Source organism: Neolamprologus brichardi, chromosome 23 (genome assembly GCF_056152115.1).
Source record: "Neolamprologus brichardi isolate AB-2024 chromosome 23, ASM5615211v1, whole genome shotgun sequence".
NCBI classification, from domain to species: Eukaryota; Metazoa; Chordata; class Actinopteri; order Cichliformes; family Cichlidae; genus Neolamprologus; species Neolamprologus brichardi.
In genome coordinates, this window is record NC_142125.1 from 5,746,392 (window position 1) to 5,770,724 (window position 24,333).

General features: G+C 39.1%; 4 protein-coding genes across 6 annotated transcripts; 2 read left to right on the forward strand and 2 right to left on the reverse strand.

Annotated features, from left to right (window-relative positions):
* Positions 1-8,009: 8,009 nt before the first annotated feature.
* tmem221 (transmembrane protein 221) lies at positions 8,010-11,478 on the forward strand. Its single transcript, XM_006800381.3, has 3 exons — positions 8,010-8,499; positions 10,031-10,116; positions 10,779-11,478. Exons 1-3 carry the CDS (start codon positions 8,198-8,200, stop codon positions 11,321-11,323), a joined length of 933 nt encoding a protein of 310 aa, XP_006800444.1. The 5' UTR covers positions 8,010-8,197; the 3' UTR covers positions 11,324-11,478.
* borcs8 (BLOC-1 related complex subunit 8) lies at positions 8,786-16,201 on the reverse strand. 3 transcript variants are annotated; one of them, XR_015717178.1, is made up of 7 exons: positions 16,063-16,201; positions 15,720-15,832; positions 13,552-13,616; positions 13,349-13,456; positions 11,904-11,991; positions 10,224-10,605; positions 8,786-10,122 (listed from the first exon to the last, which is right to left on the reverse strand). XR_015717178.1 is itself a non-coding variant. In XM_006800382.3 (6 exons), exons 1-5 carry the CDS (start codon positions 16,097-16,099, stop codon positions 11,922-11,924), a joined length of 393 nt encoding a protein of 130 aa, XP_006800445.1. In that variant the 5' UTR covers positions 16,100-16,201; the 3' UTR covers positions 8,786-10,605; positions 11,904-11,921. The 3 variants fall into 3 exon arrangements, 2 of the variants coding, with proteins under 2 accessions (XP_006800445.1, XP_006800446.1); XM_006800382.3 differs by having other exon boundaries at positions 8,786-10,605; XM_006800383.3 differs by lacking the exon at positions 11,904-11,991 and having other exon boundaries at positions 8,786-10,605.
* On the forward strand, positions 16,179-18,941 carry rfxank (regulatory factor X-associated ankyrin-containing protein). Its single transcript, XM_006800380.3, has 9 exons — positions 16,179-16,484; positions 16,564-16,668; positions 16,794-16,892; positions 16,998-17,063; positions 17,172-17,272; positions 18,023-18,148; positions 18,248-18,314; positions 18,407-18,487; positions 18,576-18,941. The coding sequence occupies exons 2-9, from the start codon at positions 16,569-16,571 to the stop codon at positions 18,626-18,628; spliced, it is 693 nt and encodes a 230-aa protein (XP_006800443.2). The 5' UTR covers positions 16,179-16,484; positions 16,564-16,568; the 3' UTR covers positions 18,629-18,941.
* Positions 18,770-23,811, reverse strand: nr2c2ap (nuclear receptor 2C2-associated protein). The gene is made up of 5 exons (XM_006800379.3): positions 23,693-23,811; positions 23,456-23,546; positions 19,927-20,032; positions 19,743-19,810; positions 18,770-19,290 (listed from the first exon to the last, which is right to left on the reverse strand). Exons 1-5 carry the CDS (start codon positions 23,728-23,730, stop codon positions 19,168-19,170), a joined length of 426 nt encoding a protein of 141 aa, XP_006800442.2. The 5' UTR covers positions 23,731-23,811; the 3' UTR covers positions 18,770-19,167.
* Between the last annotated feature and the right edge of the window lie 522 nt (positions 23,812-24,333).

The window sequence follows — 24,333 nt, forward strand, 5'->3', positions numbered from 1 at the left end:
GGTTCAGCAGGCAATAGCTGAAACCAAACAGTAGAAGGAAAACGGTGTGTTCTTGAAAGATGGCTAATGCTAAAAGCCACCCACTCTTCTCTCATGCACAGCCAGGTCAGAAAAAAACAAAACAAAACAGGATTTTCAGGGGCAGATAGCAAAGACGTAGCTGTCTTGAGAATGTCCATTTTTGAAACTCACACCCGTGGTTTTTCTGTTTTTGTTGGGCTAGAAAACAATGCCCTCATCCCTGCTGTATAGAAACAAAAACAAAGCTGAAAAACGTGGAACTGAATGTTTTAATTTCACTGACGCTTTAAGAGATGGCTTTGCTGAAAATACAACATTAAATCAAATGCATCCATAAATTTGCTCCCTGTATGAGCTGTCTCCGTTTGATGCTCACTATCAGTAAAACAACTGTGTTAAGTGGTGGTCTGCCTCTTCTGACTGGGCCATACAGTATTTCTCCAAAGCCCAGAGGAGTTTTCACTGGTTTTCCCCCCTAATTCTAGACGTCGTGACTTCTCTATATTTAGTTGCTTGCCCCTCCTGATGGTGCCTGAGCGGATATGAAGCCCGTGTTCCCACGACCCCTAAAGTGCCCGCTGTCCTTCAACGTAAGCTTGGCACACAGAAATTTGGGGCATGTCTGGAAGAGTCCACCTCGTTGCCCTTACGATTACCTTATAAAGTCTTGCGTTATTTGCTTCGTTGAATATGTTGCAGAGCCAAGACAAACCTCAAAAGTAACAGCTGCAGACAAACTCATCCTTGCCAATGTCTGTACGGTAAAACAAAGTGCACAACAGAAAAATAGAACCACAAAACCAGCACTGGTCTGTCTAACTAACAACTCAACTACCACAAAGAATTCACACCAGGCCAAGCTGTTCTGGGTTTTTTTTGGACCAGAAGTGAGACAATTTCACCTCATATCAAGGCATGTTAATGTAGAGAAGAGAGGGAAGTGGGACATATGTTCTAAAAACGGCTGAAAGATGTTTATCACAGGGTTTTACCGAAGGTTCCGCTCCTCTCATATATAACCAAATGTCAACTATTAGAGCTGCTGACAGCTCTGTTAAAACCTATGGCTAGCTGGGTATATATAGCTGCCCCTCCAGCAAACCGGCGTGGAGTTAGCTATAGAAAATCTATGTGGTTTGGTAGGTTTGTCAAAGGCCTAAAGGCCGAGATGGGCAGGAAAAGCCTGGCTGTGTCTCACAGCTAAATCTGGATACTTTCCCATTTGACAACTGCCATTTGAGGTCTGCACATTCACAGAAACAAAAAAACAGCATGCACCTACTGCCTGTGACATTTCATCTCCATGGTCAACTACTGAACATCTCGGGGGAAAGGTGGACATGAAACGGGACAAGCAAATCTTCCTTTTTGTCTCATTTGCCATCAAATGGACATGAATGAAAAACAGAATCACCATCTATCCTGTCATCGTCCAATAGTGCACATGCACACCTTCCCCAGAGCCTCAGGCTTCAAGGGAAGGACAGTGTCTTTGGCAGATACCTTCCCAAAGGTGAGACAGTGGAAAACACTGAGCACAGACACATACAAGGGCAGCAGGAGCTTTGCTTTACCCCGGGATCGTCTGACTAATCACCGGGGAACTACCTGGGACAACAGTGCACATGTACAGAAAACCCTGCGCATCAAGGTCATATTAATTGGTCTTATTAGCACCGCTGATGTTGCTCATTAACAATATGTATCGCGCAACATGTTTTCTTGCTGCAGTGAACTGTATGCATGAATGAGAAGGGGGGGAAAAGTAGGGCATTTGTAGAGTATTGGGGGTTCTGCTTCAATGGTTTCCTTTCCATGAGTCATTCAGAGCACGGTGGCTTCAAATGTTTCAAAAACATGGTAAACACTTGTAAGCATATTAGCCAGGGAGGTTAATGGTTTCTTCTATGGTGAAAAAGCAGATTGCCCTGCTCTCTACGCAGCACTGAATGTTGAATATGACAAGATATATAATGGTAGTGTTAAAATACTGTTAGTTAAAGATGGTTTGAGAAAAAGGTTTGCTCTGCGAATGCATTAGTTACACAACTATGGTGATCACAAGAGAAGCAACACCTAAAATGTCTACTGTACTATATGGGTATAATGTGCTTTAACTGTTGCAAGCAGTGTGTGAATCAAATCTAACAGGGTTGTTGTTTTCACTGTTTTAGTCGTTTTATCAGCTTGTGAATGTCATATCAAAGGCCAGTGTTATGTGGGCCGATGTCTGTCTTCACCCATTCCCTCTCTGTATATTTTATAACATATACATACATCCTTCTGAACTAAAGTTAAAAAAGGTGACGGCCAAATCTTGAAAAATTTGAAGTCTTAGTGAGAGCCTCACTTATTCAAATCAAAACAGAAGCATACTCATAAAATAAAGGCCCCAGGGGAACACTTTGCTTCTTAGTCTTTATAGTTCTCGACAAAGCTTTGCATAGCTAGCATGGTAACCAAAAGAGATCTTTTTATTATTTTTATCTTGTAGTATACCTAGCTGTATATGTCTCTGTTTGCCACCTTTGGGGTCAAACGGTTCATGTGCTCATCGGGCCTTTGCAGTGCAATAGCGAGGAAATATTTGTCTAATTTTAACTGGGGATAATTGAATTGCCTTGATATTTTTTCATAGAGCCAGAGTAGCAATGTTGCATGCAGGCACGTGCTGAACATTTGATCTTTCCATAAATAGAGAAAAAAGGTTTTTTTTTAGTCTTCCAAAAGGTTAGAAAGTCTGACATCCTCTCAAACTATCTGTGAAGATGAGCCACGCCTCGCACTAAAAGAGGAAAACCTCTTTGAGGGCATTAAAAATGGAAAAAGATACATGTCCAGCACAAAGGAATGTCAGAAGATTAAAGACATCAGAATCAATAATGCTTGCTTTAAATTAGACTAAGGACAACAGGTAAAGGGATGAAAGAGCTATCTGTCTGTCTGTCTAGACATCTATCTATATCTGTTTCTAATAAGAGCAAAGTTAGTCGAGATTCTTCTTAAAAGTTGAAGCAGTCTACTTAGAATGGACCCATGGGAGTCATGGGATGTGCTTGTTTTCAAAGGACTCTGATTCATTTTTCACAGTGAGCAAGCCAAGCAAGAATTAAGTAATAATAAATATAATAATAACTATTTTTATTATTATTATAATGACAATAATAATCATAAAAGTTAAAAAGAAGTAGAAATGCATTGCTTAAACCCGTTTATGGGCAATTATTCCCAATAACTTGCTGACGTCATTTCAAATAGACAGTTTAAGAATAGCCTGTCTGTCCCCGAGTTGCCAAGCACTCCTGTCTATTATAGCCTCATCTCAATAACACAGCAACAGGTACTTTACTCACAGCTGTGTCATGCAATGCTCTACACAGGAAACCCCAGGAAGCTTCGCTCATTTGCCTTAAAAACCGAAATAAGAAGATAAAACAGAAACTCAACACGTGCTTAAAAATAAAAATAGAGCATCTGATCTCACCTGTTCCTCGATCTTCTTTTTCTCTGTTTACTTCTTAGTTTCACCCACTCGATCGGGACCAGTCAAACAGGAATAGTTGCTGATAGGAAACATAAATGACTAAGTGAGCGTCGAGAGTCTTGTTGTGCGTTCTGGTCTTGTGCAGATGCAGAAATATTCACCTGATGCAGAAGCTGCGGATGATTCAGGAGCGCTGCTTTCCAACAGCTGGCTGCTGCAGCCCGCCTCTCGCTCTGTTTGTGCGTGTCACCACACACCGCCTCCTCGGCCATGCTATTGGACACACTCTTCCACCTCCCCACCGCGTATAAACGCATTCGTCACTATAAGGTGTCAGCAAAAGTTGCGTAAAGTCCTTTATGCCTTCAAGATTTGCATTATGAAGCAATTTAGTTCTAATGTTATCTTTTAAAATGTATCTTTGTACAATTTAATAACAGGAAGGGTGGAGGAGGTGACAACGGACAGTGGAAAATGTTGTTTTGTGATTAATAATTTGCACACACACACACACACACACACACACACACACACACACACATATATATATATATATATATATATATATATATATATATATGGTTAAATGGCATTTTTGCTTGTGATTCATTCATGTACCACAAAATATTACAAGGTTTTTGCAGGACATTACTCAAAAACAAAAATATATTAATTTTTAAATAAAATTTTATAAACTAAATTTAAGGGATGACTTGAATTAATCTCTTTAATGGGATTCTGCAAAATTTAAATTGAGGGGTGAGTCACATGAATTTGATATACTGTGCAAATGGGAGTGTTATGGCTGACTTTAAAGTACATCAACTCTGAAAATGTGACAACGAGAAGATTTATTTAAGCATTTGAACGCAAAGCAGAAGGAAGCAGAAGAGCATGGAGCATAGCTGAGGTGTATGGCGGTTCTTCCCCCAATTACAATGCAAGGCACAACATTAGGCGTGAGATTCTGTTACTAAATGTACTGCACACAATAGGAATAGGCATATGTTATGTTTCTACAGTAGATATGGTAGATATTTGTTATGATATTTGCTATTATTTTGTTTAAAAAAATCCCCTTAAATGTAAATCCTGCTTTGCCTTAAAAAGTAGAAGATACAATGTGCTTTTTAAAATCAGCCCCTAGCAGAGTCAGTGAACCTAAAGAATTACAGTCTGATCCAAAAGTCATTCAGCATCAATGAGAATAGAGCAAAACTATTCTGAGGAACACTCTTCTAGAGATCACGGTTATTTTGATAAAAATAACTAAACATTTTGGCCTCTTTGGTTGGAAGGAATTTCTCGGTTTTTTAGTAATGACATAAAAATTTTATTGTGACTGATGAATTAAAGACTTCGTTATTGGAGGTTGACTATGGTGTTTCGCTGCTGTTATGGGAAAAAGAAACATCAGTAAATGTTAACTGTTTATCGGGATACACATATCTCTTTGCATTAAAGTCAATTTGCACCGTACCAACTGAAACACTGCTTTATGCTCAGCAAACCTGAACACTGGCCACAGGCCATTGCTCAATACCAGAGTCTGTGGTGGCCTGTCACTAGTTAAACCTTTACACATTTCTCTGCCATAGAAACAGTGACAACCTAATCACACATTTACACCAATAAAAGCCTAAACACAACATAATTGCAATAGCCAATTCTAAAACTACAAAATGAGTTATTTAAGATTAAGAGTCTTTTTAGTGTTTGTGCCCGTTTGTCCGTACATCAAGTCATTTAAAAATGAAGCATTCAGGCAGTAACTATGTATAAATAGGTGTGGAAATAAAAAGTAAATACAAAATTCTGGATGAAAAGTCAAAATTTGGAACGACGAGGGCATAGTTAACATTATCAGCGCTCAAAGCAATGTCTGCTTTCAAGTTGAGAGCAGCTCAGAGTGATTTCCTCATTTTAGTCTAGCCTGAATATTTGAGGCACAAGGAGCTATGCAAAAATAAACAAATCGCTTAAAAAAGGCAAAGAAAGCGGAAAAGGACAGAAAATAAATGCAACTTACGTTGTTTTATTTCCTGTTTCCTACCTAGATAAAACTCGACACCCTTCTTTATGATGCTGTACATCAAGAGCTTGGAAACTACTGGCCTAAAAACATACAACCGATGTTAAAAATACTTCTTTAATTACAGCAGCACGTCATGATTTAATAGCAATGCTATAAGATTTTTCTTGAGGCTTCATTTGAATTTTGATGCGCTTAACCACAAGATCTAATTACTTAACTCAGCAATATTCTGGAAGCAAATGTCTGTGAATACTGGCTCAAAAACTTCAGAAGAGGCCTCATATTGACAGGCATTAACTACACTGATATACCCTTTGGCACATCTCTGAATATTAGTCAATAGTCTCAAATGTTCCCACTTTCTCCATATCATCAGTAAATGATAGATCAGAAATGATGACACCTAACTGTGACATCTAATACTTATTTATAACTAGCAAACACTAAAACTAACTTTATCCGTGCTGGTATTTTGTAAATGCTTTACTCATAAGTTGGTCATTCCCCTTTGCCAAATCAACCATGGCACATAAAATCGTTCAGTCAGAATTCCATAAGTGCCATGTGCACTGTAGCCCATGCAGAGCTGATGTCATTGGATATATGTTCATCAGCTAACCTGGGTAGTATTGATAGAAAGTAAATGAGGCGTAAAAAGGAGAGGAAACTGACAGAGAATGATCAAAGCAAAGAAAAAAACTAACAGAAAGCAGACATGCTGTCAGCTTAATAGGTATATTTAGAGTTAATAACTGAATCACTGCATGAGCTGCATTATTAACTATTTTGGGGTTGTTACACAATGTACTAAATATAATATGGTGGCAATTTATTAGCACAGATCATCTTTGCAAGTGTGGATAACAACTCTATTTTCTCTCACGCAAAGACAAACACATCGACACAGACATGGAGATGCAGTGACACAAGCGCACATGCACAGTCTGAGATCCCAAGAGATAGCTTAAACTGTGCATCTGATGCAATACTTAGTAACATCCCTGCAGGCTACCACAGTCTTCACCTCCGTGATTCCTTTTTGTGGGGCCCAATCGTGCTGACGGCGAATACAGCAAATCCCCATTTGTAAATAAAGCAAGCTAATCACCTGCAGCAAAGGGGAAATTATGGCTTTGCTATCACTGTGTTTGCGAAAGTGCATTCTTCTTTCAAACACAGCAAGAGCTTTGCCGTCGGTGGAATCTGAACTGTGTTCACATTCACACAGTCAGAATTACTGATAAATGTCTAAGACAAGAGAAGTTGAGAGAAGCAGCAGAAAGATAAAGGTGCCTTTGCCCTTTGAGAACTTTCCGTATCAAGTCCATTTTTTTTTCATTTTCCTGAAACTTCTCACTTCTGCTTTCGACAAGATCAGCCGCGACCCTTTTAGAGCATGTGGTGAGGCTGTCGAATTCAGAAATAGCCTTCATGGTCAGTCTACATGTGTGAGAGCAATTGTTCACATTGAGTACCTTTATAGCTACAGTCTTATCTGCATCTCAACAGAATAAGGGTTACACCTTTACCTCCCCACCACTCCCCACCAACCCCCAACCTCTAACAGAACAATAAGGCCTCTGTAACTCAAGTCACGGACTTAAAAGTATGTCAGGGTGCTTGTGGTCCAGCAGCGTGTGAATGAAGTGTGTGAATATTCAATATTAATTTGATCAAATTCTGGAGATGTAATTTATTTTTATACAAGGCAATAAAAGTGGGCGTAAAAGTGGAAGGGCAGATGAGAGTTTAGGCACATCTCTGTCAAGCTGCGCATACTTCCAAAGCTACTTGTGAAATGTTAATTAGATTCATCCTCTGCAGAGCTGAACTAAGAGTGGCAAGAATATTCTGCATTAAACAGAGGTTATCTTAGGTGGTTATCCTTTTTCAAATTCCCCCAAACCTGCCATGGTCTCATTTAGCATGCCCAAGAATAACTTTAGACAAGTTTTTTTTCATCCTTCATTTTTTTAAAATATTATTATTATTATTTGTATAATTAATTTTAACTTACTGCATATCTTTTTATTTTATTTCTGTGTCTTGTTTATGACAATCAATTGCCTGTTTAAAAGACATACAGTAATCCTTTAATCACTTTATGAGGACAGGAGGCTTCAGCAGAAGTAGGTTAATCTAAAAAGAGACACAGCCCTGTTATCATCATATCTACACTGCCTACATTTAAATATCAAGAAATAAACTTGATTAGAATATATAGATATATATATTTTTAAAAAGCATACATTTTTGTGCACACCTTAAGTTTAAAACCTGTTTTAATGGTTAATAATGGGATAACAGGAAATATGTCTTTACTCTCTCGGGGTGTTTTGTCTTTATTTAGTGAGCTCAGCGTCTCCCTTGAGCACGTCGAGGCATTGTTTCTGTTGATCCAAGAGGGGGAAAAAAGTCCATTGTTGTTGCGAACTTTTTAATCTGGGGATTTAAAGCCCATCACATGCTCAGACCGGACTGCGGAGCACTCCACGAAACACGTGCAAAGAAAGGCGTTCTTTATCCTCACACCGCAATGCAAGCGCACTTTTCTGGACTTTAGGATCGCTGGAGGATTGTGTTTAAGAGCTAAGAACCGGGAAACCCTTTTCCCCCTTTTCCAGGAGAAATCTGACCACCAACGTTTAAAGATAAACATGACGCAAAAGTACAGCCAGCGGTCTTTAATTGTTCTGTCTTTACTGGGGATTTTATCGGCCATCATGTCGGTTTTATCGGTGATTTTGATTTTCCAGCTGCAGTCACAGCAGACGGCGGTGAAGGAATCACCCCCGTCCACCTCCTCGGTCGTACCCGCTCATGTCTGGGCCGTCCTGCTGCCAGTGGCCACAGTGCTCTCCGCTCTGTCCCTCACTCTCAACTTGAGCTCTGTGGTTGTGTGTCTCCTCCACAGCTATTTTTCAACCGAGGTCTGCAGAGGAGAACAGGATACAGAAAGGTATTTGTTCTTGCGCGTTAAGGCATTTCTTTTCGACCACCTGTTAGACAGCACCTGCAGCTGTGGTAGCACTCAAAGCCACTGTGCTCATTTCCATTTTTTTTCTCTTCCTAATCTCGATCCGGTTTTTTCAAACAGGCAGTTCCGGTCAGTTGTGACACACCTTTGACAGTTAAGAAAACCACTATTTACCCAGAAAGACGACCTCTGAAGCAGCACTGCGCGTTTTTTGCCCCCTCACCCCTAGGCCTTGTTAAAGTAGTTGAGTGCTGCTCGCAAAGCAAGGTTCAAAGTTCAAGGTTCTTTATTCGCCACATGCATAGTTATACAAGTATAAGAACATTATATATAATATATACATTAGGTGAAAGTGCAGTAGTAGCATGTTTGCAGCAAGCAGGTGAATTCTGTATATTAAGTGAATTAAATAAGAATAGACAATCTCACTATTTTACAAAATACACATTATGAACATATTTAAAATTAAAGGAATTTGAAATGTACATTGTGCCGGTGGGTTTAGAGTGTCTAGAAGAGAGTCCTGTCTCAGTCACTTATGGGTGATGTGATGTGTTACTAAATAAATACTAAATAAATGGCAATAAGAGTAAAAAACGAAAAACACCCTTAAATGCATGCCAAATAAACCCAATACTATACAACACACCATGACTAAACTTCATTTCCCTCTTTGTTTTTTGCAGGGTGTAAGAGATCTCAATTTAACTTTGTCCAAGGTTTTGAGGCTGCAGTTTATTTCAACTTTTACTTTCATTCTCCTTTACACGTGCAAAGTGTAAAACTAACATGACGACATATATTTTAATAAGACGCAAAGCACTACACTTACTCTAAGTGTGGAATTAAGATCAGCTGCTTCAAAAAGCTTAACATTTCAGGTGCGGTAACTTATTATGAGACTGCTGCTTTGCACAACATCCTATATGGGTTCCTATTTTGAGGATAGTGCACTGTCGAGGTGCTCATGTCACACTTCTCCTTGTGCCCACATGTTTTTCAATTGTTAACCCTGCAAACCACAGTCCTATCTTGAAAAGTAAATGTACCAATTAGGTTTCGTGCAAAGAAAACATGGTTTCAAAAGGATAAAATGGGTGTCCTGTGCAAGAGTGCAGAGGCCCACATTGCAGTGCTGTTGGTCCCCCCCACACACACACACACCTCTCTAACCCTTTATGAATCCCAGCTAAACAATGGATTTCCTCTCATTATGTACCCAACACACAGCCTCTAGCTGGCCCTTTCCCATGTCGGTTTACAAATCTAACGGCATACCACAGCACCTCCCTGACAATGGAGACATTCCTAGAAATTTTAAATCCATGGCACAAATGACCAAGCATTTATAAAAAATAAACAATAAATAGCCCTAATTTTGCAAGACAAAAAGTTATTACTTTATTATTTAGCAAAGACAACGAACATATCAAAAACAAAACAAAATATATTGTTGTTATTTTAAGTAATGCAATGTACTTGTGCACTAAACAGATCTGATTTCTTTCAACAGAGCAGATTGGTTCCTTCTGGACAGCAGAGCTGTACGACATGTGGCTATTGGACTCTTCTGTCTGGGGGTTTCTGTCTATTTAATAGGTAAGCCTGAGAAAAGAAAAAAAAAGGATCTGTATTTTTGTATAAGCATATGTTGTACCATCTGGCAAAATGTTAAACAGAACAAACACATAAAAAAAAGAACTAACTTTAAAAACATTGGCTGTGCAGTGGACTTTCAACAGCAGTGGCAAAACAGCAGTGCTGCAGTCTCCCTGAACCGACCAGTGAGTCCAACAGAACAATGCATTCTTTGAGCAGCCATGACTTAAGTGTTTTTAATGCTGGACCTAGCAGCGCTGGTATGCTCTGTTCCACTGAGAGGCTTGTACGGGGGGTGGGGGGTCAGTGTAGGCAGCCACTCTATTGTGATGAGGAGGTGTTGCCCTTCTGAACCCACTTCAGCCACAGTCAATAGGTAGCAGGGCAAGACTTTAAAGGCAACGCCACCAACTTAGGAAGTCGCATCACATCCCAGAGCTGTGCTTTTCTCCCACCTCCTTCAGCATGCCTGAGTCCATTGTCCTTTTCCTGCAGACAAACATAAGAAACTGTAATATAAACTGTAACACTTATTGTGTTCTGCTTGAAGTTATTTGGCCCAGTAGAGGTGCAACTTGTTAGCTGATTACAGAGAAAAGCACTTGGTGTTTCTGCACATACAAATTCTAATTTTTTCCCCCTGCTATTCTCTTTCTTGGCAGCCATGTCCATTTTTATGCTCCTAATATTCGAGATGGAGACTGGAATCGCAAGTGCTTGTGTACTTTCCTCTGGGATCCTGATCCTGCTGGTGGCTGTAATACACGCTCTGGTTAAAGCTTCCCATACTGGGAAGCACTATCACAGCGACCATCTTGACACCCTGTATCGTAACGACCACGGAAGTAGCAGCGCACCAGTTTCTCGGCCCTGCGAGTTAAAAATTGGAGTGGACAAACCGCGGATCCTTCGCAGCCAGTCTCACCTCCAGCATCATATCGCCTTCACTCAATGTGGCGACCCGAGACAGCGAGAACAATATCAGCAGCAGCAGCAGTACTCCCCTACAGGAGGTTCACAGGGCCACTCTAGTGATAAAGATGCTTACAGCAGTGGTGGCAGCTATCCCCGAATGCACAGGACACTGTCTACTGAATCTGGTTTGCTACAGGCCCAGGTTAAACCCTGGAATGGGGTCAACAATGAGATGAGGAGCGTCCTTGCACGAAAGTCAGGGATTTGTGCAAAAGACTCTACTCTCGTGTGACATAAAATCAGATAAGCAGTTTGCATCAGTGGCTAGAAAAGACTAATGACCTACAAATACTATATGGTGACAACAACAAGTGACATTTCAGTGCAGATGTAATACTGTCAACATTCGACAAGTTTATCCAGAATGACCGCAGACAAAAGAAGAAGGAAGAAAAAAAAAAAAGTATCTTTAGCAACTTTTTTCTCCATTTCTCCAACACAGGTTACAAAAGTATTATTAACCTGGCGGGGAAAAAAATGTAGTGCTTCACGTTAATGAATTTGATCTAAATTTCTAAATTATGCACACCAATGCCATCCATATATCAAGCTGATGAATTTATCGCTCATATTATAATCATGTAAATATTTTATTCTGCTGTATATAGCTGCTTTTTGCCAAATATGTGCACAATGTGCAGAGGTGTTTTGTTATGTGCTTTGTAAAATTATTTCACATAAATATTAAATAAATTGATTCTAGAACTATATATAATTCAAATAAGAACTTTTTGAACACAAGCCTGTTATCTGAAAAGCTAATTTTACTAATTTCAGATACTAATAATGTAACGTCTGAAGGAACTACTAACCTTGGACACCTCTGTCTGTCATGAGGAAGTGGATGGGGCATGTGGAGCAGTGACAGTGGGGCTGGGACAGGGACTCACATCATTTAAGCTGCATGCAGTTGTCAGTGTGGGAGGAAAAAAAGGTGGAAAATAAAATAAAAACAGACAAATCAAACAGAAAGTATGATGCTTCTAGTAACTACAAAGTCTTCAGAAATGTCTGGATTACGATTTTGAAGTTGCAGGAGAAACAAACTTTAATGAAAAGCAACATATTAAATTATATATTACATTAGATGAAGGATACAATAAAATAAATAAAAAATAAAATAATAAATAAAATAAATAAAAACAAATGATGAACGATATGATGTAGTGCAAAAAAGTTACGTAAATTGTAAATGGACTGGCACTTGCATGGTACCTTACAGTTCAATTTGAACACTGAAAGTGCTTTCTACTCCAAGTCTCATCACCCAACCACACACATATTCATACAGTGCTTTTATTTTTACTTAAGTGCTTTTAACTAACACACTGTAGGAGCCGTGGATGGATCCACCACCTTTCCATTTGGTAGCCAATCGTCTGACACCAGCTCTACCACCAGAGCCATGGTCACCCCAAATACGTAAAAAGAATGATCCTTTAGATACTGAGGGAGTAAAAATGTGAACATATAAAGACCCACAAGTATATTCTTTATAGCCTTAAGGACGTTGCAGATTTTATCAAAAAGTAATATTCTATAATTTTTGTGGCTTTACGTATTTACATTAAGTACTGATAACAGTAATTGTTCAGTGACCATCTCTCATTTTAAAAAATGTGAGAAGTGACATAAGCATAAGACAAAGCAAAAAACTTTGTTATATTACCTAGATATTTGAGTGATAAAGATGATAAAAAAACATATTGTAGAGATCTGCATTTTTGCAAAGGTGTGTATGATAATGGCTGTCGTAACTAGTCAAGCTTTCCTGTCCCTTATAGGCTCTGCATTTGAATAAAAGTTTCGGAATTTGAAACAAAAAAAAAAATAGATTGAGTCAGGTTATGTCCATGTAACATGTTTCTAGAGCAGTGGTTCTTAACCTGGGTTCGATCAAACCCTAGGGGTTCGGTGAGTCGGTCTCAGGGGTTTGGGCAGAGCCTCCACCGTGACATGCACGGCTCTTTTTGTGCACCAGTAAAAAACATATCTACGTCTTGAATTTGAAAAAAATCATATTTTATTTTTCACTAAAGAGGGGTTCAGTGAATTCGCATATGAAAATGGTGGGGTTCGGTACCTCCAACAAGGTTAAGAACCACTGCTCTAGAGGTAAAGCACAACTAAAAAATGAGAGGGAAAACTGCTACTAACGAGAAGATTAAAGCCACTTTGTAGCATTCAGTGTGATCAAAACAACGTTGTGCTTTTTCACCACCATGTCTCAGTGAACACATTCACTGCCGCCTCCTACCTGCGCCCTTGAGAATTATTAATCTGTTCCTTCATGCTGATGGCTTGACGGAGAAGACTGTCAATGTTTTTGAAATATAAGCTGCTGTTGTTCATGCTCTTCACGGCACTGCAAAAGCCAGCAGATCAATACAAGTATTAACAGTCAGGGCAGGTGGATGGTGAGCTACTTTTATGAAAGCTTTTAAATATGTGTGATCTCACCTGCATGCGTACTCTACAGTGTAGATGGCTCCTTGACTTTGTTCCTCCCAGCTCTGCATATCTGTCTGTGCGAGAAATGAAACCCATTAAAAATTCAGTAGAGTGAGAGAGAGAGCGAGCGAGCGAGTAATGACATTATGATACTTGTGAGGTTTGTGTTTCATTACAGTAAACTCCCAGAAAGTTGGTTCTGTCAGCTCTCTGGGATTTTCTTACCTGGGTTATTGAGCATACATCAAAACATTATGGGAAACTGTTCATATCATCAACATGTTTTTCCAGGAAAAAGAGCAGAACAAAGGATATATTTTACCAACAACACAAAATAAATATTACTCAGTTTTAACTGAAGCAATGCCAGTTACATTTTTTCCACGAATCTAAGTATGTATCCAAGTCATGAATAAAACAAGACTGAGACACAGTGCTTGCTTTTAAATGCCTTTAAAATTAAAAGAAAAAGATGTTCTACTGTTATTTCTGATCGCACACAACACAGCAACACCTAGGCCAAGAATTTATATAGGGTATTTTAAAGGTTCACCTAGCTTTAAAATAGTTTATTTGGATTATTATGTTATTATATTAGAATTATATCAATGAAATAACACAGTCTTTTGATGTATAATTTTCTTTTTTTCCCCAGCTTCTCCCTTTAAGGGTTGGCATAGCTGATCACCTGTGTCCATTGCACCATATCGCTACCATACTCCTGTAACACCAACCCCCTGCATGTCCTCCTTCACGACATCCACTAACCACCTCTGAGGTCTTCCTCTTTTACTTCTTTCCATATTCAATACCCGTTGTTCAGTATATTCACTCTCTATCCGCTACACACATCCATCCATTTCATCCTTGCTTCCTGAATTGCTCAACCTGAGTTGTTTCTCGGATCTACTCATTTCTAATCCTCTCAGTAAAAATCTTAATATCTGCCTTTCTGTCACTGCCACCATATCCAAACCATACAACATAGTAGGACTTAGTACCCTTTCACTTTTGCTGCTATTCTTCTGCCACAAATCATCCATGACACTCATCTCAACCCTCTTCTACAACTCTCTTGTGCACTGTCCACTGCTTTGGATAGTTGGCCCGAAGGTATTTACACTCAGCCACCTTCACTACCTTTACTCTTTGCAGCTTTACTTTTTACATATATGAAAACATTCTTTAATTTGTTATTTACGGGACAATATATTTTGCAATGCAAGTCATTGTGACAGGCTTTCTTCATTATCAAAGTGGGTGACAGTTTCACAGAAAGGCCTTTGAGGCTTCAGTAAAAAAGGGTAGATAGTAAATTTGGAAATGAATATTTAATTGTGCAGGTGCAAATAAAAGAGGGGTCCAACCTGTAATAACCTGGAATACCTAATAAAGTGTCTGGTGAGGGTATATACCTAAAGAATATCACTTATCCCAAAGAAGACGTTTCAAAATCGGGTGTTATTCAGCCTTTAATGACTATGTAGGAGCCATATGAGTTGTTCCTATTTTGACTAAGTGGGTTGGTTTAAATTGGTATTGGTGCACGGGTGTGGGGCATGTCTCATGGGTGTGGTAGATGATAAATGTGGTTGCACTCACCTGTTCACCGCACCTAATGTTGATGAGCAGAAAGGTAGGGTGAGAATGAGGCAAAACTTTCTGTTGACCGCAGCTTGAATGATTTTGATGTATTTTGACTGTAACTTGATGGTTTTTGTATATTTGTGCACTAATTGATGCTATAGGCCAAATTGTAAGTTGGCATTGTAATTAGTGCAGTTATTAGTGAGTTGCAGTTATTTGTTTGTGCAGTCTGTGCATTTGTCTAATAGTTAATCCCAGGCACTGATTTGTATATTGGACAGCTGCATGTGGAATAAAAGGAGCAAATGGTACAGAAGTGTATTTTATGTGTTTATTGTTGCGCGTCATCTGTGTCCTCATGTTTAGCCTGCCGCGGCCATAGGTTGGAGGAGCCGCAACAGACTAAATACAAATGCCATTTTTTCTTCTTCCTGAGAAAAGAACGTAAACACCCCAACCTCTGATCTGCTGACGTCATCAGTTAGGTTTTTCCAAACATAAAGTTTCCTGGCAGAGGTCGTTTTCCCTTCATTCACTTAGATGTGTTACAAGCAGAGTTAATGCGATGTCACCGAGAGGATAAACGATACCTTGTGCTGGACTAGTTCTGGCAGCGACCTCCTGACGTGCTCCTGCAGCCTGTAGAGAGCCACCGACGGCTCGTTAGCCAGGACGTACATGCTCTCCGTGAACTTGTCAGTCACTGTAGTGTAAACGAAAGGAAGACAATAGCATAAAACAAATGGCCTGTGTTTGAAAGCTAAAACAAAATGATGAAAACAGCCAAAATCATAGCCCTGCTACTCTATACTGGAAATGCATTAGCTTAGTGGCTAGGTGAAGCTAACAGCTTCAAGGGGGCAGCAGTGAATCAAGACAACAATGAGCTATGCTGCACGCGAGTTTATTTTTTGCTAATTTATTTATTCTTACCCCTTCTGACTTTCAGTTGCATCTCCTGGTCCTCCATAATGCAGTCTGGTTTTTACTGTCAGAACTACAATTCAGCTGTACGCGAGCGGTGTCACCTGATTCCCACCTCTTCCGTATTATTGTTGTAGTGTGTCACAGGACAACATTCCGGATAGAAATATGGGCTGTGAAAAAATAAAGAAAACATTTCTCCCTTGAAATTGTGCCAGATGCGGTGATACGTTACACAGGCTGATTCAAACGTGTTTTCAGTGCCTGTTTTGAAAATAACGGGATTATTAAATAGCTAATCATCTGAACGACGGCTAATGTACTATCGGAACACATCGAAGACTAGCAGGATCCATTATGTGATATGAACTTATTTACTTTCAGTTTTCCTTAAAGGAAGTTAGCGCAATTAGACTGGAAGGCTAAATGTGGTGAGTGGCTTTACGAACTGCCTAATTTTTAAAAAACTTTTTCTGCATGGCTAAACCAGATTATTTGTTTTTATTGCAGCGATCATGGAGGGCAGAGGTGATGATGAGGCTGAAGATGGCCAACGTATTCAGCCATCTAACGCTAATGCATGTGCCTCCCTATCAGGAGATGAAAAAGCCAATGGTACTTTATCCTGCTCTGCGTAACAGCTGAATTCGCCTGATTTCTAGGTTCTTGCTATAATCAGTTGAACAGCAAATGTCTTGCTTCCACTCACATGGCTGTGGTTCATCTGATTATATCTCTAGAGAGCATGGAGGTGGATGATGATTTGTTCAAACACTCCACCACTCTCACCAACAAACAGCGTGGGAATGAGGTTACAGTACGCCCGGCAACATTAGACTGTAAGATCTGATAAAGATACTCAAGTGTTAGGGAAACATTTGTACTTATTTATTTATTTATTTTTTTACCATGTTCATTTATTGAGCTTTTTCTACCCCCATCAGCTCTGTCCATACATCAGCTGGCAGCTCAAGGTGAGGTTTCACAAGTAGCTGCACACCTGAGCAAAGGTGAGAAATCTCTAACAAGCTTTTTTTTTTATTACCAGTATAAAACTAAACAAATATCCTACCTAAGGACTCCAATCCTATTTTCTTTCTTTCTTTTTTGTCTCACAGACAGCTCATTGCTTAGCAGTCAGGATGAGCGAGGCTTTACACCCCTCATGTGGGCAGCAGCGTTTGGAGAGAAAGCAGTGGTGGACTTTCTCTTGGAAAAGGTTAGAAATAAGGCATGCACATAGGTACTTAAGAACACAAAAGTTATAAGTTACTGAAGGGCAGCTGGGTGGCCCAGTGGTGTGGTGTTAGTGCTGTTGCTTCACAGCAAGAGGGTCCTGGAGTATTTTTGCAAGGCGTTTGTATATTCTCCATATGTCTGCGTGGGTTTTTTCTGGGCACTCCAGCTTCCCTCCCAGCCAAAGACATGCATGTTTGGTTAATTAATGACTCTAGATTGGCCATATATAGGATGTATTTCTCACTGCAACAGACTGATGACATGTGATTAAGAAGATGAATGAGAGGCAGTGGTTTAAAAAAAACCTTTTATTAATTAGAAAGAAAATGAACGTATTCTAAAATGTGTCCGTTAGAAGCCAAATGATCATACTGATGATAAAAAGTGTTAACAAAAATGGTCACTGTTTTCAAATCTCAAAATGAATCATATTGTCTTTCAGCCCTACCTCTCTAACTTTGTTAAAGACAAAATTAGAGGGTGAAGACTTATATAGTTTAGACATGTGCAGAGGAGGGATGGTGGATATATTGGACAACGATGTTGAATATGGAGCTGCCAGGCAGGAGGAAAAGACGACCACCTCAGAGGAGGCTCATGGATGTAGTGAGGGACGACATGCAGAGGGATGGCCGTTAGGGACAGGTTAAGATTCCCTTAAAGGGAACAGCCAAAAGAAGAAATGGTATCGTGCTTTATTGTTAATGCATTTTTTTTTTTTTTCTTCCAGGGTGCAGACCCCAAAACAATTGCGAGGGAGCGAGAAAGCGCCCTGACACTGGCCAGCTCTGGAGGATATGTGGACATCGTTGAAGCCCTCCTCAGACATGGAGTGGACATTAACACTTATGACTGGGTATAGTTATGAATTTATGACTATCCATCATTTTTAAGGAGCAAGAAATCTAAATACTATATTTTTAACATTTTACTGCACACTGTATATTATTCTCAGAATGGTGGAACTCCTCTTCTTTATGCTGTACGAGGGAACCATATCAAATGTGTAGAGGCATTGCTAGGTACAGTGCATGTCTTTAAGTTATTATATATTCTAGATTTTTTTTTTTTTATTTAAATTGCGTCACTAATTTCCTATTGCTCTCTAATTTAGCCAGAGGAGCAGATATGACCATAGAGTCTGACTCTGGATACAGTCCAATGGCGCTGGCAGTTGCCCTTGGGCATAAGAAAAGTAGGTATACAATGCACATTTTCTTTTTTGAAAAACTAAGATAAAAATGTGTTGCTAAGGTAAGATTTTTACTTCCTTTCTCCTATAGTCCAGAAAGTGTTGGAGGACCACATCTTGAAACTCTACAAGCCATCAACATGACACTTATTGAAATACATTAATGGAGTTGCCAGTGTGACACTCAGCTGATCTTAAACCTTCGTTGGTTTTCACAGAAATGTCTGTCACAAGCTAAGGTCATAACGGATTATTGCATACACAAACATTTACCAGATAAACAGCGATTTTTAACCTGTTTATTCCATTTATATGCATTGCAATGTTCAAAACGTTTTACAAACAAGGACCGAAATGTGACAGTTGTGCAGCTGAATTATTTTGCTTGGCTGAAGAATGACCAAAAAAAAATTCTAATAAATTATTTTCATACTGGAATGGCGCTTTAATTTTGAAGGCACAGTAAAGGTATAAAAAGCAGATTACAAGTGCACAATCAAAATGTGCAAAGGGTCACAGTATGACAGGTCATCGAAGCTTTCATACCAAAAAAGGCCACATTCACAAGAGTTCACGAGGTGGCAACACAGATGACATGTTTCCCAAGTGCCACCACACCATCCTACATCCTGTACTTTCACTCAGGGTCACTTCCTCTCTCTCATGAGAGGACTGAAAAATGGTCAGGAGGCTTTTTCCCCCAGGACATCCAAGGAATAAACAATAATTCTCCCAAAAAAGTCAGCACTATTCTCAAACATTATTTTTACTTTGTCCACTACAGGGGCCTCCTGTATGGGAAAGCTGTGGGTGTGGAGTTAAGAACAAGATAAGCGTGGTAATGACGAAAAGCATGTCCAGGAAAATATTGTCCAATGCTTTTTATGAAGCAGGAAACGCACCATGCTCCTGTAGTGACAGGTACAGCTTTGAGCTGTTGTTGGCATGCACCAAGACTGACGTTTTATAATAGAATTACGTTTATTAAAGGAACACCATCAACTACTTGATAGAATAAGCTGAGGTTAAATATTTTTAATGGCATACAGCATCATCAGTGGCTGTGAACAATATTTTTTGCACAAATTAAATAGTTAAATATAACATTTATAGCTACTTCAGCAGTAACTGCTAATTTGGAGTATAGAAAAGAACAATGGCTCCCCACTTTACTGATAATTTAAGGAAAAGATTGGTCGAAGCCCTATATGCAATCAAATCTCCTTGTGAAAATTCAGTATAGTGAGAAAAAGGATATCTGAAGAGAGTTGTTATCCTCTGGGTAAAAATGGCTGAGCACTGTGAAGTCTTTATCTTTTAGGCAACCTGCAGAAAGCACAAGTGGAAAAGTAATTTACATTATCTCATTATTCCTGGTTGAATTTGAAGTGAAACATTTTAATCAGGAAGTCATTTTTTAAAATGATATCTTCAGGATTTACCTTCCAGTCTGCACGTTTTTGCTGAGAATCCTCCCTGGAATTGGACCTTTAACTCTGACACTCTGACAGAGTTGGGGAACTCCAGGGACACCCACTGACATTCACCCTGTCAGAAAAATAATACTCATAATGACACTGAGATGTGTACAGCAAAACATCCATTTGCCTGTGAAAAACAGGATGCCGAGAATAACTGTCTCTGTCGCCGAGAATATGGGAACTTTTAGTCGTTCTTTAATCAGATCCCCACTAACTGTGGCCACAGCAACAACTATTCTTCCTGGGGTCCACAATGCTGTGCATGTAAGCAGATTATAATTATTTATAATTATTAATAACCTTTATTTAACCAGAAAAAAATAACTTGAGATCTGAATCTTTTTTACAAGAGTGTCTTGGTCAAGAAGGACAGAAGTACAATCATAAGTTGCATAAATTAATAGCACATACGAATCCTTTAATTAATTTATAAAAATATATATTAGATGATCATATTTTTTTTTACTATAAATTCAACATGTTTTGGGCTTTTTCCTACACAAATCACAACATGCATTGACAAAGTTGGCATTTAATCATTTTATAGACAAAAGCATTTAAATAAGAAATATAAGAACATAGAAAGTTGGGAAATTCATCAAAAGTCAAGATAAAAATGATCATTTTGTAATTATGTTAAGTGTGCTGAATTGGAAATTATGCTGTGCAACACAAAATTTGGTATCGATCGGTTACCAAGTAAGTATAAGACCAGTACTGCTGATACCAATTACAATACTCATAATCTATAAAGACAAGTTATGTAGGGGAGAGCAGTGTGTGTGTCATAATTTATAGGATGAATCATCATCAAGTTGCCAAGTTTTAATGATCACTAAATCACTGGGATTTTTACTTACCACAATAATGAGTTAACACAATAAAACACAATGTTCACGATTTTGAAGAAGAAGCCAGATTGTTTGAAAGAAGTACAAGAGCCCATTTATGTCCACTGTAAACAAACCATCACTGAACAGAGGTGGTGGCTTATGACACCAACGGTCAGTCATCTACAATATAGCCTTGAGATCCCTTCTCACATGAAATGGTGGGGAAAGGTCTCACAGTGGTTTCACCCAAAACTTCTGGCGGTAATTACCCATGCCTTTTTTTTTCACACCTTTGCTCATGTGATGATGCCCATGAATAACAGTGGGTCAACAAACCACCTCCTAAGGGACAACTACTACTAGGATTTAAATACCAGGGACTCTCCACCCTTTCATTTTAAAACTAAAGAAAGCTCTTGATGAGAGGTGAAATGCCTTCAATAAACTTAAAGCCCGATTGCTTTCTTTTTAACTCCAAAAACAAACATGATCTGGATGACTGAGAATCTACACACATACTATTAGTTAAAACATTAGCATATCTCAGCATGGTGTGCAGTGTATCAAAATGTTGGGGAAACTGAACAAGTGGAGGACAAAATAAGAAGCCACAGACCTAAAGAGCCATTTATGGCAGGCAAAAAATATCTGAAAGTCAAATCTTCAATAGGAAAAAAATCCAGCAAAGACGTGGCCCAGGACCTGAGAGATCCATTTGCTTTTCGCCTAACCCTTATCAGAAAGAGAAAAAAATCCTTGGCAACGGGTCTTCTAAGCAATGAATTTAAAAAGTATGACGAAAGTCAGGAGAGAGTTACTACAGTGAGTGTCTACACGATCCATGCTGTGTGCAATACTGCCAGTGGTTTTGCAGTCTTGTTAAACTTGATGGAATTATAAACACAGAAATGTATCGTGAGATCAGATTTTGATCCACCCTGCATTTCTCTGCATGACAATGATCCCCAAAAAACACTACTACACAACTTTGAATATCCTTGAAACCTGGAGAATTCCTGGAAGACTAAAAAACTTGAATCAGAGAGTGCAGGCTGTTTTCGCCTGCATTTGTATATATGTTTGCACATATTTTAATAAATCCCTGCCCCTTGTCCCCCCATTTTTCAAGCAAAATATAAACAACTGTGGATAGCTTAACAATTTTAACCAGTATCATATCACTGTGCAGATCATGTAGTACAGTTAGTTGTAGTACAGTTACTAACTGATGAGTACTACATGATGAGTACTAGATGAGCCATGCATTGATGGAAATGAATTAAAGTTGTTAGGGAGTTTAATATCTGGTAAAATGTTTTGCCCTCTTTGTTAAATTGGTCTGATCTTCTTCTTCTTCTTATTATTATTATTATTATTATTATTATTAATAACAACAATAATAATAATAATAACAATGTTATTATAATTATAAAACTATAAGGGTAGACAGACATTGAAATAACAAATACACTCAGAAACACAAAGGCATAAAACATGAATAAAATTATTGAAAGACCAGAGATAAAACGCATAATAGAATCACTTAAAAGCAAGTCTATAAACATAATTTTCTCAGGCAGGTCATTCTAAAGTCGAGATGGCCCCGATGGCAAAAAACAGTCACCTTTTCGATTTAAATCTTGATTTTCAAAGCAGCCTGCAGGGCCCCACCTGAGGATCACAAGCTGCGAGCAGGCTTATATGGGGTCAGTAGCTCTGCTATGTAGCTTGAGGACAGACCCAGGAAAGCTTGGAAACTAATCAGTAAAATCTTAAAATTCTGAGCATGTTGAAGATGAGAGTGTAACTTGTCATTAATGCCAGGGGAGAGAACTGCAGAAGTCCAGTCTTGAGAAAATAAACATGTGACATAAACCCATATTTTGAGCTCTGGCTCAGAGATGATGGCAGTTATGTGGATAGTGTTCACATATGGCTGCTTCTTTGCATGATCAAGCTTTAACCTGTATTTGTGGATTACAAGATGAACTTGTTCGCACAGTGATTTCTGAGCCCATACAGTGATTTCCATGACAGAATCATGTCTGCATTTAATGCAACGCCACCGGAGAGCCCAAAGATCAAGGGCATCCAATAATGATTTTTGGCCTTATGCTCCTTGAAATTTTCCCTGATTCTCGGAATCTTTCGATGACATTATGTACTGTAGATGATGACCATATATTCACACTAGTCTCTGAAATTAATTGTTCCACAACATATAGATGATTATTTGTCCACCTTTACTTCTGAGAAACGTCCTCTCTAAGATGCTGTTTTTATAGCTAGCCATGTTAGTGACCTGTTGCCAATTAACTAGTTTCATGTTCTTTTTTTCTTCTAAGTACCACTTACATTTGTCCCAGCTTTTTTTAGAGAAATGTTGCTGTCACCAAGTTTAAAATGAGCTATTATTCTTAATGAAACAGTAAAATAGGGTTTCGGTTTAAAATTCTGGTGTTTTTCTGTTCTATAGAAAATACGATATAGAATTGTGAACTTTGCAAAGCATTGCATTTTGTTTGTATCTACATCTTACACAGTGTTTCAGCAACTCAAAACTAAAGGGCAGACTAAGCTAACCTTTCTTTAGGTTTCTGGTAACAGTTTTAACAATAAGTTGTGAGGAACGGGTTCATTGCTATATTTGTATTTACCTGGTCTGAGTTCCAGCATGTCTCCTCATTGCAGTCAAACATGTACTTCTTTCCATACTGCTTAACATCTCTGTTTAGCACTGAACTCACTCTGAAATGAGAATAGAAACACAAGATTCACGACTCAAGGACCAGTAGCAGGCTGCCGTCCAAACACGTACAACAGCCAAGTACATTATCAATGCACTGGTGAGTACATTTCTCTCATTTCATTCTCTCGTTTTGCTTTTTCTCTACCTGCTTTGTGTTTCGCTGCAAAGCAACGAGGAAGCCATGTCAAAACTTCAAATCACAACGTGCCGTAAAGCGCTGGAACCTCGCTGTGTTTTTACGACTGTGACGTTCTAGCATGACCGCTTTTCTTTCCTGCCACCAGGTGGAAGTCTCGCTCCGTCAAAAATATTTAGACGACAGTCTTTCGCTATCTTAGCTGGAGGTTAAGTTTCTTAATCTTCATCTGAGGTCCCGGGCGCTAATAATTAATAATTAAACGCAGAAAAAAATAAAGTTGATCCCGCTCTTCGTGGCCTGTGAGAGGCTGCACTGCTCTTCATCTTCTTGTTTGTCCCCCCAGGTCTCGTTGCTGTCCTTCCAGGCGAGACGCAAAAGGTCAGAGAAATGAGAATCGATTGGGACGGGGGGGCATTGATCAGCAAACCGAGTTCAACCTACAGATGAGACATAGATGCTAAAAATGGCTTACACTTAAATATAGAGCTGCCGCCAGTATTAACCCGGGTTTGAGATTTTCTCCCAAGGACGTCAGGAAACGGGCAAAGATGTTACATGTGTGTTAAGATGAAGGTGTGTTTGGGTGATGGGATAATCCTATAAAAGAACCAATATCGGCCTCTCAGTGCTTTTATTAGCGAGCATAT

What these genes read in the sequence shown, in the direction of transcription:
- tmem221 (XM_006800381.3), top strand. Translation starts at nt 8,198, where the DNA reads ATGACGCAAAAGTACAGCCAGCGGTCTTTAATTGTTCTGTCTTTACTG. An exon ending in GGAGAACAGGATACAGAAAG is followed by an intron (nt 8,500 to 10,030) that starts GTATTTGTTCTT and finishes TTCTTTCAACAG; the next exon opens with AGCAGATTGGTTCCTTCTGG. An exon ending in GGTTTCTGTCTATTTAATAG is followed by an intron (nt 10,117 to 10,778) that starts GTAAGCCTGAGA and finishes CTTTCTTGGCAG; the next exon opens with CCATGTCCATTTTTATGCTC.
- borcs8 (XM_006800382.3), bottom strand. Translation starts at nt 16,099, where the DNA reads ATGGAGGACCAGGAGATGCAACTGAAAGTCAGAAGGG. An exon ending in ACTGTAGAGTACGCATGCAG is followed by an intron (nt 13,457 to 13,551) that starts GTGAGATCACAC and finishes TGGCTTTTGCAG; the next exon opens with TGCCGTGAAGAGCATGAACA. An exon ending in AATAATTCTCAAGGGCGCAG is followed by an intron (nt 11,992 to 13,348) that starts GTAGGAGGCGGC and finishes AACTGCATGCAG; the next exon opens with CTTAAATGATGTGAGTCCCT.
- rfxank (XM_006800380.3), top strand. Translation starts at nt 16,569, where the DNA reads ATGGAGGGCAGAGGTGATGATGAGGCTGAAGATGGCCAACGTATTCAG. An exon ending in AGCTGCACACCTGAGCAAAG is followed by an intron (nt 17,064 to 17,171) that starts GTGAGAAATCTC and finishes TTTGTCTCACAG; the next exon opens with ACAGCTCATTGCTTAGCAGT. An exon ending in TGCCCTTGGGCATAAGAAAA is followed by an intron (nt 18,488 to 18,575) that starts GTAGGTATACAA and finishes TTTCTCCTATAG; the next exon opens with TCCAGAAAGTGTTGGAGGAC.
- nr2c2ap (XM_006800379.3), bottom strand. Translation starts at nt 23,730, where the DNA reads ATGGCTTCCTCGTTGCTTTGCAGCGAAACACAAAGCAG. An exon ending in TGCAGCGAAACACAAAGCAG is followed by an intron (nt 23,547 to 23,692) that starts GTAGAGAAAAAG and finishes TTCTCATTTCAG; the next exon opens with AGTGAGTTCAGTGCTAAACA. An exon ending in CATGCTGGAACTCAGACCAG is followed by an intron (nt 20,033 to 23,455) that starts GTAAATACAAAT and finishes TTTTTCTGACAG; the next exon opens with GGTGAATGTCAGTGGGTGTC.